We start from the raw sequence: 12,708 nt of genomic DNA, 5'->3' as shown, positions 1-12,708 counted from the left end.
TAAACATTTTGTTAAATATAGTTGTATTTGTCCAAACATACTTATCTATTTATATAACAACAGTGTTTGGTTTACCACAATCATATGCTGTAACAATGCACCTTTAAATAACCATGTCTACTTCATACTGCTGCACCTTTCAATTAAAAAAAAAAAAAAAATTGTATATATATATATACTAATAAGAGCTGTCATTTGTCTATTTACTGTACAGTGAGCGGAAATAACCGAGTCAAATTCCCTGTCTTGTTTGACTTGACTTGGCCAATAAACCTGATTCTGATTCTGATATTTTAATGTGAAGAATAAGAACAGGACTTTTTGTTTGCTTAAGGAACCAAGGAAAGTTGCAGGAGACAAGTACATTTTTGTCACACATTCATTCTTATTCCTTACCAGTTAAACCAGTAATGGTTCTAAGGAAAATGTTTCTGAAGAAACATTTGAATTTTTCCAGGATATCATTCAATATGCTGGGTCGTCTTCACGGGTCTCTGATTCTAATTCTACAAATTAAAAATGAATCAAGCTTTTGTTATTTATGTTAATAGCTCTTGTGGAGTTTCCTAGAAACTCTGAGGTATCCAAACTGCAGAGAAACTAAAAACAAGCAAAATAATAAACAAGGACGACAAACCGAAGTTTGTGTTTAAGCATTGTCTAATAAGAGCTGCTGGCTCTTTTATTGTCAAAGCAAAGTAAAACATAATCCCAGACGGTAAATGAAACACAACAGTGAAAACAGAATACGTCACACAAGTAGTATTTATTTGGTATGAACCATCTGACTCTATTCCTGTTTACATTCTGAAGCAGAGACAATTTACATCACAACACTATCTTTGCAATATTAAAAACAATTTTTCTGTAAAGATTTTTATCAAAAGGAAACTTGGAGGTTACACCAAATCAGTTTACACACATGTAAATAAAATAAAAAAACTTACATCAATAAATTAAGTCAGATGAAAATTTGAAATATGAAGCAAGGACACGACAGCAGAACAAAGTCCATAAAGTTTGTATGTTTGAGGCTTGAAGAAAGCAAAGCGAAACACATCACCAGAGTTACTTGACAGAAATAAGCAGATAAATCACATGTTGGATGTTACTGCGACTTTGACGTCACAGGTGCACAAAATAATACTTATTTTACAGTTTTTTGGGGGTTAAAAATGCTATTTTTATTCCAGACTTAAGAAAAATGTTTGTGACGTCGATGGACCCTTTGGAGAACAAAGCGCAGCTGAGAGTTAAAGCGACAACACCAAAGATTCACATCCAGCGGTTAGAGTTCATGTTGTTAAAGTACACCTGACTGCAGCTGCTCCGTCAAGACCAAGCTAAAAAAAAAAAAAAAGTTGTGATGTTCCCAAATACTTTGATATCAAACTAAGCAAACACTGGAGGGCTTTCAGTGGAAACTCACTTGATCCTGGTTCATTTTCATTGATTTATTTCCTTTATTCAAAACAATTTTTACCCCTAAGGCTCTTGATTACCTCTTTATACGACATTAAGATGGTATTGAATGCTCTTCAGTTCATTATAAGCCACTTTTATATATATATTAAAAAAAAGACTTACAACTTTCATATAGTTAAATCATTAAATCGGTGAAGTAAACAAAAATTGAGCTGCTTTAAAAAGGCGGTCAGGCAGAAATACTGGGGGTGCTCGATACACGCAGGCCCCCAAAACCTCCACAATCAGATGGAGATTCCTCACAGTGTAGGGAAAGCAGGATGCTCTCCTGCCCGTGCAGCGCTACACACGAGGACCAACACGGATGCAGGGATAACGGCAACATCAGCTGGCAACAACAGAGGAACGGAAACTTTGATTACACCGCACAGAGCAGGAGAAGCTGAGCTCGCCACTAAAAACACTGCAACACAGCCGAGTCTGCACATAACAGCTTATCATCATGCAACACGGTTGAAAATGTCACTATTTAACCTTTATTCATTTAATTCTTGCAGAAAGAGGACTGAAGTACGCCGATTCCAACTATTCCTGATGCAAAAACATGACAATGATGCCTGTTGAGCTGCTGGCCTGAATAAATCCCCCCTGATCTGCGTGTGATGTCATCATCTGGAGATGTAGAGCGGGTGATAATGAATCAAAGCAAGACTGGGTCTTTCTTACTCGCATTTGCAATCTTTGAGAACATTCAAAACACAACTATGTGCTCACTTTCTGCAGTTAGTCTGTTATAAAAGGCTCCGGGGGCGTTACAGGCCGGCTACAGTTACGAGGAGCAAAGGCTGCATAACATGACGGTAACTGGTTCCATTTTCACTTTGACCTTTTTAAAGTATTTATCCAACAACTACCTTTGTATTAGCGTACTGAAGGTTCACACTGAACCCGGTTTGATCATTTCAGGTATTGAGCGTACGTGTCTAATATATATTAATGTCCTTTTATGGCTGTCCAGTAAAGTGTGGCTGATCATCTTGACTGTGTCCTCCACAATCTTGTTTTTGCCTTCAAATAATAAAAAAAAATGATAAGCACAATAAATGCCGTTTAATTCTTCACACACACACTCACAAAGCCCAAACCATCTTTCTCTTCAGAATGAAAGCAACAAACACTGGACTCCGTGGTCGCACGTAGGAATCCTGAAACAACGAGCACTCGTCCACGGGACGTGCCGCCCTGATCGTGAGGGAGCAGGGGATCTGTTTCCAGACACTCGGAAACAACGCAGGCCCCAGGGGGCACAAATGAGCGGGCCTTGTTGCTATGGGAGACAATGGGAGGGAAGACGACAAAGAGAGGGGACAGGTTAGGGTTACTGGGGTCCTCCCAATCAATTAGGGCGTCTCTGAGCCAATGAGCAGCAAGATCTCGTGTGAGAGGATGAATGTGAAGAAGTAGACGCAGAGATCGGAGAAGACGTCCCCCATCCTCCTGTAGGTGTCCATGGAGCGGTTGATGACCTCAGCGGGGATGCCGGAGAGCAGCAGGGCAGCGGTGAGAACGGTGGTCGTAGTCTTCTGCTCTACCTGCACCAACGGGACAAATCATACACTTCTGACCATCATTACTTATTTATGTGCCTTTTATATTCAACAACCTGTTCATAAAATGAAAAATTTCACATTGAATATTTGAAATTTAATGTAAGAAAACATTAAAAAAAATATCTACATGATCTAATCCTTCAATGTTAAAAACAAAAATAATGTCAATGAAGGCCTATTGAAACAATGTTACACTGAATTAAGGGCCAAAACTCTAGAAAGATACGTATGTACATCACTAAAAAAAAAAAAAAAAAAATCAGAACTTTTCCAATCAGATCAGTTCCATTTCAAGCAAATACAACAAACTGCATTCAGCCAATCACCCAGACATGGATACTGTACCCAGCAGTGGTCAACAATAATAATAATAATTAAAGCTGCAAGCAGCGATGAACGGGCCCTCGCACTCACAGCCACCGCCCCCCATAAGCATATCAGAAACGACACCACCCACGACTTCCTATGTCAAACCATTCAAAAGTTATAGCAGAAAAAAGGGACAACCAATCAGAAGAAGGGGCGGGGCTAATTCAAGCCAATGAAGGTCAAGGACTCCATAAAGAATCTGATGACACCACCCACGACTCTCTATGTCAAACCATTCCAAAGTTATAGCAGAAAATCGGGACAACCAATCAGAAGAAGGGGCGGGGCTAATTAAGGCCAACGAAGCTTAAGGACTCATTACAGAGTCCCATGACACCACCCACAACTTCCTATGTCAAACCATTCAAAAGTTATGGCAGAGAAAAGTATTCTAGGGGGCGCTGTTGAGCCGTTACGCCACGCCCATTAATGCAAACCATGAAATATCTAATTTATCGCCAAGTCTGTCTTGAATGCAAAATTTGGTGACTTTTGGAGAACTATCAAATATGGACCAATCAGATTTCAAAATGGCCGACTTCCTGTTCGGTTTCGGCCATGGCTCCAAGAGACTTTTCTTTAAGTTGTGCCATGATACAGGTGTGTAGCGATTTTCGTGCATGTAGGTCAAACCGTATTGTGGGGCTTGAGGCACAAAGTTTTCCGGGGGGCGCTGTTGAGCCATTTTGCCACGCCCATTCATACAAACCATGAAATATCAAATTTATCGCCAGGCCTGGCTTGCATGCAAAATTTGGTGACTTTTGGGGAACTATCAAATATGGACCAATCAGATGAAGGGGGGGCGCGGTTTTTGGCATCCAGCGTCGCCACGGTAACACTTTTGAAAGAGAAAAGTAATGCGGGTAGTCGCAGGATGGAGACGCACATTTTGATGTATAACTCATCTGGGTTCACGATACGGTTCGGGCCGTATTAATTCTCGAAGGAATGGCATATATTGCTCCAAAATTACGCGAATAATTCAGAATGTTCAAAATGGCCGACTTCCTGTTCGGTTTCGGCCATGGCGCCAAGAGACTTTTCTTTAAGTTGCGACATGATACAGGTGTGTACCGATTTTGGTTCATGTACGTCAAACCGTATTATGGGGCTTGAGGCGCAAAGTTTTTTCTGTCTGAACCAATCAGATGAAGGGGGGGCGCGCTTTTTGGCATCTAGCGTCGCCACGGTAACGCTTTTGAAAGAGAAAAGTAATGCGTGTTGTCGCAGGATGGAGACGCACATTTTGATGTATAACACACCTGGGTGCACGTTACGGTTCGGGCCGTATTAACTGCCGAAGGAAGGCATACATTTCGCCAAAATGACACGATTAATTCAAAATGGCCGACTTCCTGTTCGGTTTCTCGACATGACGCCAAGAGACTTTTCTTTAAGTTGCGCCATGATACAGGTGTGTACCGATTTTCGTGCATGTACGACAAACCGCATTGTGGGGCTTGAGGCACAAAGTTTTCAAGGGGGCGCTGTTGAGCCATTTTGCCACGCCCATTAATGCAAACCATTAAATATCAAATTTTTCGCCAGGCCCGACTTGCATGCAAAATTTGGTGACTTTTTGGGCACGTTTAGGGGGGCAAAAAGGCCTTCCTTTTGTCAGAACAATAAGAAGAAGAAGAAAAAGAAGAAGAAGAATAATTCCTACAGATACAATAGGGCCTTCGCACTGCAAGTGCTCGGGCCCTAATAAATCAGAAAATGATGACAATAATCTACTGGACCGTCATTGAGTATCCCACCGCTTTACAGATTCTCCTAAAACACAACTGTTTACATTGAAAATGACTTGAACTTTAAGTCATGAGTACAAAAACATTAGTCTGTATCCAATTCATAATGTCTGCATTAAATAAACAAGAAAAACTCACCTTTGGAAAGTATTTGGACAATCCCATGTAGGCCAGTTCAAGGGTCAGAAATGGAGCAAATATTGACTAGAAATGGAAAGATCAGTGAAACTTCACATCAGGTTAAAGCATCCACATAACATCTTAATCTATACATTTTCTGCATTTAAAACATCATAGCATTAAATATCTACAATAATTCAACTACTGTATTTTCCGCACTACAAAGGCGCACCTAAAAGCCTTCAATTTTTTCAAAAGCTGACCATGCGACTTATAATCCGGTGCGCCTTATATATGGATCCGTTCCGAAACAGCTTTTTTCCTCTCTTCTCCCTCTGGATATTTTTCAGCAAAGGCTCTGTGTGTATTGTTGAAATGTCTTGCGACATTTGACCGTTTATTGTTAGACAGTTTTTCTCCACAAATTAGGCATACTGGTAGGCCACTCTCATCAGAGGTAAATGCAAATGAATCTGCCCAGGCAACATTGAATGTTAGATTTTCTTCAGATATTTTTCTTTTCTTACATTTCTCCATACTTGGCCTTGCTGGGGTTGAAAGTCGTGACGAATGGATACCGTTTTGGCGGGTAAACCGGCTTTCGCGAGTGTGACGTTTATTTTGAGCGACGAAAAACAATAAAATATATTTATTCTAATATGTCAAGATCACAATAATCTTTCAATTTAGAACTAAAATATTAAAGAACTAACACAAATAAAATACACTTCAATTAAATACTTAGTTGTTTTTTTTTTTGTAATTTATTTTCCCAAGCCACTCGGAGCCGCAGTATAAGGATGAAAGAGCTGCATGTGGCTCCGGAGCATAACGTAACCCCAGCCTCTACTGTAGCGCCTTATAATGTGGTGCGCCTTATATGTGGAAAGGGTTTTAAAATACGTCATTCGTTGAAGGTGGGCCTTATAATGCGGTGCGCCTTATAGTGCGGAAAATACTTATGTAAAAAAGAAGTGACCCTACAGTGTTATAGCAAATACACTCACCAGATATTTGCAGACAAAAACCCTGACGAATATAGCCAGGAGGATGCTTCCGATGAGCCTGAAGATCCTGAAGGGATCGATCTCCTCGGGCTCGGACGCTCCGTCCTGCGCCTGCTTCTCGCTGGCCAGCTGGCCGCGGAGCTTCATGGCGTCGTCGAAGCGGGACAGGTACTTCTGGAAACCTCGATGCGGGGAGCCGCCGCTGACAACATCGTCCGCCGGGCCCCGCTCTGCCTTCAGCCGCTGTCGGAGGCCGCTGATGTCGTCCTCCAGAGACGCTCCGGGCGGATCGCCGCAGTCCGGCAGCGGCGAGCCGCGCCGCTCCGGGGTGGCGTTGAGAGAGCGGCTGCCGAGGACCGAGGCCTCCGGCAGGAAGGGAGACGGCCTCGCGGAGGACGAGGACCACGGCTCTGCCCGGTCCAGGTCCAGGTGGAAGCGCGGCTCCGAGGGCCGGCGGGAGGCTCCTGCGGGGAAGACAAGACCATCAGTGGTGCAGAATTTATGTCAAACTCAAAAGTACTTTATTTTTCCGTTAGGAACTTCGTTGCGGGAGGTCAAAAGTGCAAGTGCAAAAATCACAGTCCACATATCCTTACATGCAGTACAATAATAAAAACAAATTCCTACATAAGCACAAGTACTCGTAGCAAGGGTTAAAAACATAGGCTACAGGATAAAAAAGTTACCTAGGATAAAAGAAAGAAACAGGTCTAAAGGAAAAACGGGTTAGGTGTTTAAAAGTCGGATTGAGGTGGGGATGAAACTGGATGATCTCTCTTTGTCCGGAGTGGGAGTGACCTGTATCTGCGTGCTGATGGTAGTAAGTAGAGTGTAGTTGCCATGTAATGTATGTGTTGTGTCTGTTGCGATCTGTGTGCCTTTTTTCTTGACCTGAGTATTGTAGATGTTGATGAGTGGTTCCTGTTCCTGACCTATGATTTTATTGCCGAGTTTGATTATTTTATTTAGACTGTTCCGGTGGGTGATGCTGAGTGAACCAAACCAGACTGTTATGTTGAATGTGAGGATGGATTCGATTAAAAATTTATTTTATTTTAATGTATAAACATTTATACATTTAACTAGCTCAAACTAAAGCGCATTGGAAAGATATGCATTTTCAATTTAAAATAAACAAGTTGGGATCACATGGAAATTGCAAATTGAAAGAAAACTAAACTGTAGATTTTGTTTGACTTTTCTAGACAGACCAAAAATCCAGATATTTAATTTCTTGTCTCTCAATCTATTTTTGCGCCAAGGCCTGCCTTGCAGCCTTGTTTTACTATTAAGATGGTCCAATTTATCTATCTTTAGCAGCCCCTTTTTGCAGAAAAAGAAGTTTTGTTTTTTTTTAAATGCCTCAAAATAGTGAAACATTTTGGTCTCAGTTTTACCTTTCAGATAAACTGAATTATGTATGAATAGAATAGAATAGTAGACTTTATTAATCTCCCGGAGGAGAAATTCAGTCGTGTAGCAGCCAAAACACACACACGCTTTATACAAAAAATGTAAATGTAAAATAGAAATTACAAAGAGCAATATAAAAAGTAGAAAAAGACTATGTACAAGAGAGAAAAAAAGTAGTAAACACAAAATAAACAGATAATATTTACAAGATATTTACAAATATTTCCAAAAATACGTGAGGTATTAGTATTAGTGAATAGTTGCACCAACGTACCTACATTTTGTCAAAAAGAAAGGAAATACTCCTACTCATCCATTGTTTTAACTGCAAGACATTTAATAGTTTAATTCACGATTCAGAGACCAGTGAATATTTTTATTCCTAGTAGTTATTTTGTTAAGACAATGGGGTTTAAAACTTAAAACTGTTCAGTTTCTCAAATTGATTGTTCTGTTTAACAATCCAGATTGAAAAAAAGACAACCTTTTCTGTGTTTAAGAACATTTCTTTAGGTGTCTGAAATGATTACCACGTAAAAAAAACAACCTGACATACCACAGGCCTTGTCAGTAGTTTTGATCAGTATAAATATCCATTTTTATTTAGACATGTATGCAGCCCTCCTCAAACATCACACGATGCTGCATCACTGCATCTCTGTACCAGCAGTTCTGAAATCTGCCCAGTCAGCAGAAGAGTGGGGGCGGGGCCATGAGTGGCTGGCCACGCCCCTCACACTGCCTGCTATGAACAAAGCAATAAAAACATAGAGCAGTTGTAGTTTGTACAACACTTGGTGCTATTTTGAAACCAAAGCGTATAAAAATACTTTAAATTGGGTACATAATATGTCTTATTTAGTGGGAGAAAATCATAAAAAACACAGATACACACAAAGTGAGTCAGCATATAATCAAACATGCACAAAAACTAGATTTTTTAATTCAGCTTCTCCCCTGAATTATTTATTGAAAGCAACGTTTGTTAACATAGAATAAATGGCTTGGTCCAGCAGTCCACCCGCTCTGATCTGGCTGCATGAGTCAGCTCATGATTAGGTTTGCAGGAAACACCAGTGATGTGCAACACAAGGATCATTTTTATAATTTATGGGGTCTGTGTTTCGGTGTGTTTTATTCAATCTTCAGTTTTAAGCAGTACTGGAGTTGAGGGGGGATGGCATCCCCCCTGAAATAAAAACGGTCAAAATCATCCCCACTGTAAAACTGCCATCCCTTTCCATCCCTTATGTCATTTCATCAATGAATGTGGTTTTACTGCTATTTCAACATTTAGAGTCATCGCCAGAAAAATTACTTATTTGACAATTTTCACCTGTTTCAAGTACATTTTCACTTGAAATAAGTGAAAAAAATCTACCATTGGAACAAGATTTATCTTCTTATTACAAGCAAAAAAATCTTGTTCCACATACAGATTTGTCTGCTAATTTTAAGTGAAAATCTACTTGAAACAGGTGGAAATTGTTTTTTCCAGTGATGAGTCTTGTTTTAAGTGTAATGAGATTTTTTTACTAAAATGAGACATTTTAACTAGAAATAAGACAAATATTCTTGTTAAGATTGTGAGTTTTTGCAGTGATCCATTTTACTTATCCTGTGAAGGACAGAATCATATTGATAAGTTCAGAAAAGTGTTTTTTATTGTTGTGTTTTGATGTATTTGATGTAATCCCAGTGGATATTTAAAGCTTACAGAAGGCTGCATTTAACTGCTGCTATGTCATTCCTGCAGTATTTCTGCAGGTGTTTTGGTCAGTGCTATTATTTGTAATATATTATATTATTTATAATCAGCACAAATTATCTGTCCCCATATGATAAAATCCACCATCCCCCCGATGACTGGTTTTAAGGTTGATTTATGGTCCCGCGTTAAATCGACGCAGAGCCTACGGCGTAGGCTCTGCGTCGATTTAACGCGGGACCATAAATCACGCTTTAGTCTCTATGCAGAAATGCCGACCGTCTTAGATCCGCACAGCCTTTTGCATCCACGATGGGATGTTTCAATGAAAACACTAATGCAGGTGAACCTGAGGGGACTCAGAGTCCCGCAGCAGCCCGGCAGGAGGTCCTGGAACCCCTGTGAGTGCATTATACCGGGGCTGTCGTCGGTCTTGGCGTAGCCCACGATCCTGTGGATCCGCTCCTCGGAGTTCATGAGCAGCTTCCTCCGGCGGAGCTCCGCTCGCCGCTGCGCCGCGCTCAGCGCGGGCTCGTCCGACTCCATGTGTGCAGGTTTACGACGAAATACAGCAAAAAAACGAACCAGCGACGACACAAAAGCCTCCAAGCGATTAAAACAGGAGCGTTTGGATCAAGGGAGGACGCACGGTGATGACGCAATGTGAAGCTTGGTGCTTCGCCCTGCGCGCTGTCTCACAGGACACACGCTCCTAACTGGTGGTTCTCAAATGGGGGTACACGTACCCCTGGGGGTATGTGAAGGCACTACAGGGGGTACGTGAGATTTTAAAATATACATAGGCTATATTTAAAAAGTAGCATCATAAATAATTGAGGAAAATATAAGTCTAAATTCATAAAGTGAATTTTATCTTCAGGAGTAGGCTATTCAACTTATTATCCTAAAACCCCAGAGTATCCCCCACACCAGGATGGTTCCACCTACTGTAACCTGTCAAATGCCACCTGGCTTCACCTGTCAATCACTTGGACCAACGATGGAGTCGTGGTTGAAGCATAGCAGCAATATTTTTATGTTTAATAAATCAGTTACTGATGGCACAGTGCTCTGTTTTAGGTCTTTTTTTTTTTACAACCAAAAGTGCTTTGCGGGGGTACTTGGCTGAAAAAATATTTCACAGGGGGTACATCACTGAAAAAAGGCTGAGGACCTACTTGTGTCACCAAAATAGTCTTTAATTGAAAAAATGAACATTAATTATGTTTTTTTGATACATTTCTCTTTGGTTTACTCTGTATACATGACTTTTTTTTCTCCAATGTCACCAATGTATAAAATACGCACAAAAGGACATAAAAATATTTCTGAAAAATGTCTCTTTTAATATGAGACCAACATTTTTTAACATTTTTCCTTTAACAACCTGTTGGAGTAGATTAAATGTTGAGTAATGATATAATAATAAGGAATGAAATAATTTCCTGTGTTTGTCACCAGTGTATAAAAAACACAAAAAATATTCAAGACATTCATAAATTATTCCAAACAATGTCTTATGAATTATTCATTCGCAAATATAATTTTTACAACTGCATAATTTCAAAGCAGACAAAGTTTCGCGCCCCCCAGGGGGGGCCCGGACCCCAGGTTGGGAGACACTGGACTAGAAGACATTTCAGAATGTTGTATTTTATTTTAAAGAAAAAGCTTTGGGCATATTTGCACCTCAAAAATAACACATTTTTCATCAAAATACTATTATGTACTTCTTAATGAATCATTTTCACTGTTATTACGCAGCGTAATTGTTTTTTCTAAATCTATTAAAGATTCTTACTAAGAGCATATGATTTGTTTTATATTTATAATCATAAAAATGTTATTGCTCATTCAATAAGGTGAATAGAAACAATATTTAAATTAATAATATCTGCAGAACAGAAAATATGTATTCATTTATTACATTTTTTTTCCCTTCATGAAGGTGACAAGTAGCAGATATCAATGCTGCATCAGATAGGATGCAGCTTTTTGTCTTTAGACTGTGTATTTAGCTACATATCTAGTCAATGCAACACAAGTATTTGAGGGAAGGTTTCTCTTGGCGGTAAACACACACCAGCCACTGTTATTAGATATATCTGGTTCACCATATAAATCGGGGTGTAAATCATAAATTATCGCGATACAAGATACACCGACTAAGTGGACAATGGTTTAATGTTTCCCGATATCAATACAATTTGGATTAGATTTGATTCAGGAATGAATGATCATTATAGGACGATATCATTATAGGACGATATCTGTTGATTGAACACTATAGCCTCCACTCACGCCAAATCGCAGTAAGTGACTAAATTATAATTTTAAATATCTATATCTGGGTTCTCCCAGACAATTGAATGACAAATGATGTATTCCTTTTATAAAACAGACTACAGAAGACCATATGTGTGTGCGCATATATATATATAAAATGCACACACAGTTTGTACATGTTATTGCTCATGATCCTTTTTATGTTTTTTTTATTCTTTATTGTGGTTAATTGGCATTTGTGTTCCAGGAAATGTGTCTGTTAATAAAACTCAAATCATTGACATGGAAGTTACAATGAGTTAAGGGGTGGGTATTCCTGGTCCTTGAGGGCTAGTGTCCTGCATGTTTTAGATATTTCCCTGCTTCTAATTAATCATTGTCATCAGCTTGTCATCAAGGTCAGCACAATTATGTCAAAGACAGTCATTTGTATTATGGTGCAATGCAGGGAAACATCAAAAACCTATAGAAAACCGGTGCTCGAGGACCAGGATTACCCACCCCTGATTATTTGAAAAAGGCAAAAAAGTCAACTCAGTTTTTCTACAAGGTACAGCACAAACATTTTCTTATTACCCATAGGGGGCCCAGCAGAAAAAAGTTTGGGAATAACTGACTAATATAGTTTTAAATGACACAGGGCTCTCTACAATAAGCTAGGAAATCAAAAAAGCCAAATTGGTAAAACATGTTATTTATTAAACTTTGAAATTTGTTCACTACTATTTTAAGAACATTAATGTTAAGTGATAATGCGTTGACACAGACTTAACACACAACAATGCTTATTTTATTGTAATGTCATTTTAAAACAGTAATAAGTTTGCAAATGTTATAATGTGTTATAAAATCAAAATAAGTATTTGTTGGTTTCAAATAAACTTTTTCTTAATGAAAAGCGACAGTTGACGCATCAATTGTATGCATGTGTCAGAATTCAACTTTGCCCTTTTCAGACAGATTTTCTTCATTGGGGGCGTCTCCTTTGATGTAAACATCAAATCACTGCACCACAC

The 12,708-nt window shown here is 39.4% G+C and overlaps 1 protein-coding gene across 1 annotated transcript; it reads right to left on the bottom strand.

Annotated features, from left to right (window-relative positions):
- Positions 1–730: 730 nt before the first annotated feature.
- camlg (calcium modulating ligand) lies at positions 731–10,044 on the bottom strand. The gene is made up of 4 exons (XM_061740534.1): positions 9,823–10,044; positions 6,286–6,749; positions 5,297–5,362; positions 731–3,017 (listed from the first exon to the last, which is right to left on the bottom strand). The coding sequence occupies exons 1-4, from the start codon at positions 9,950–9,952 to the stop codon at positions 2,826–2,828; spliced, it is 852 nt and encodes a 283-aa protein (XP_061596518.1). The 5' UTR covers positions 9,953–10,044; the 3' UTR covers positions 731–2,825.
- Positions 10,045–12,708: the final 2,664 nt, after the last annotated feature.

Source organism: Cololabis saira, chromosome 14 (genome assembly GCF_033807715.1).
Source record: "Cololabis saira isolate AMF1-May2022 chromosome 14, fColSai1.1, whole genome shotgun sequence".
Classification (NCBI taxonomy): Eukaryota; Metazoa; Chordata; class Actinopteri; order Beloniformes; family Belonidae; genus Cololabis; species Cololabis saira.
The sequence above is the reverse complement of the archived record's forward strand: the minus strand, read 5'-3'. Positions and strand labels throughout refer to the sequence as shown.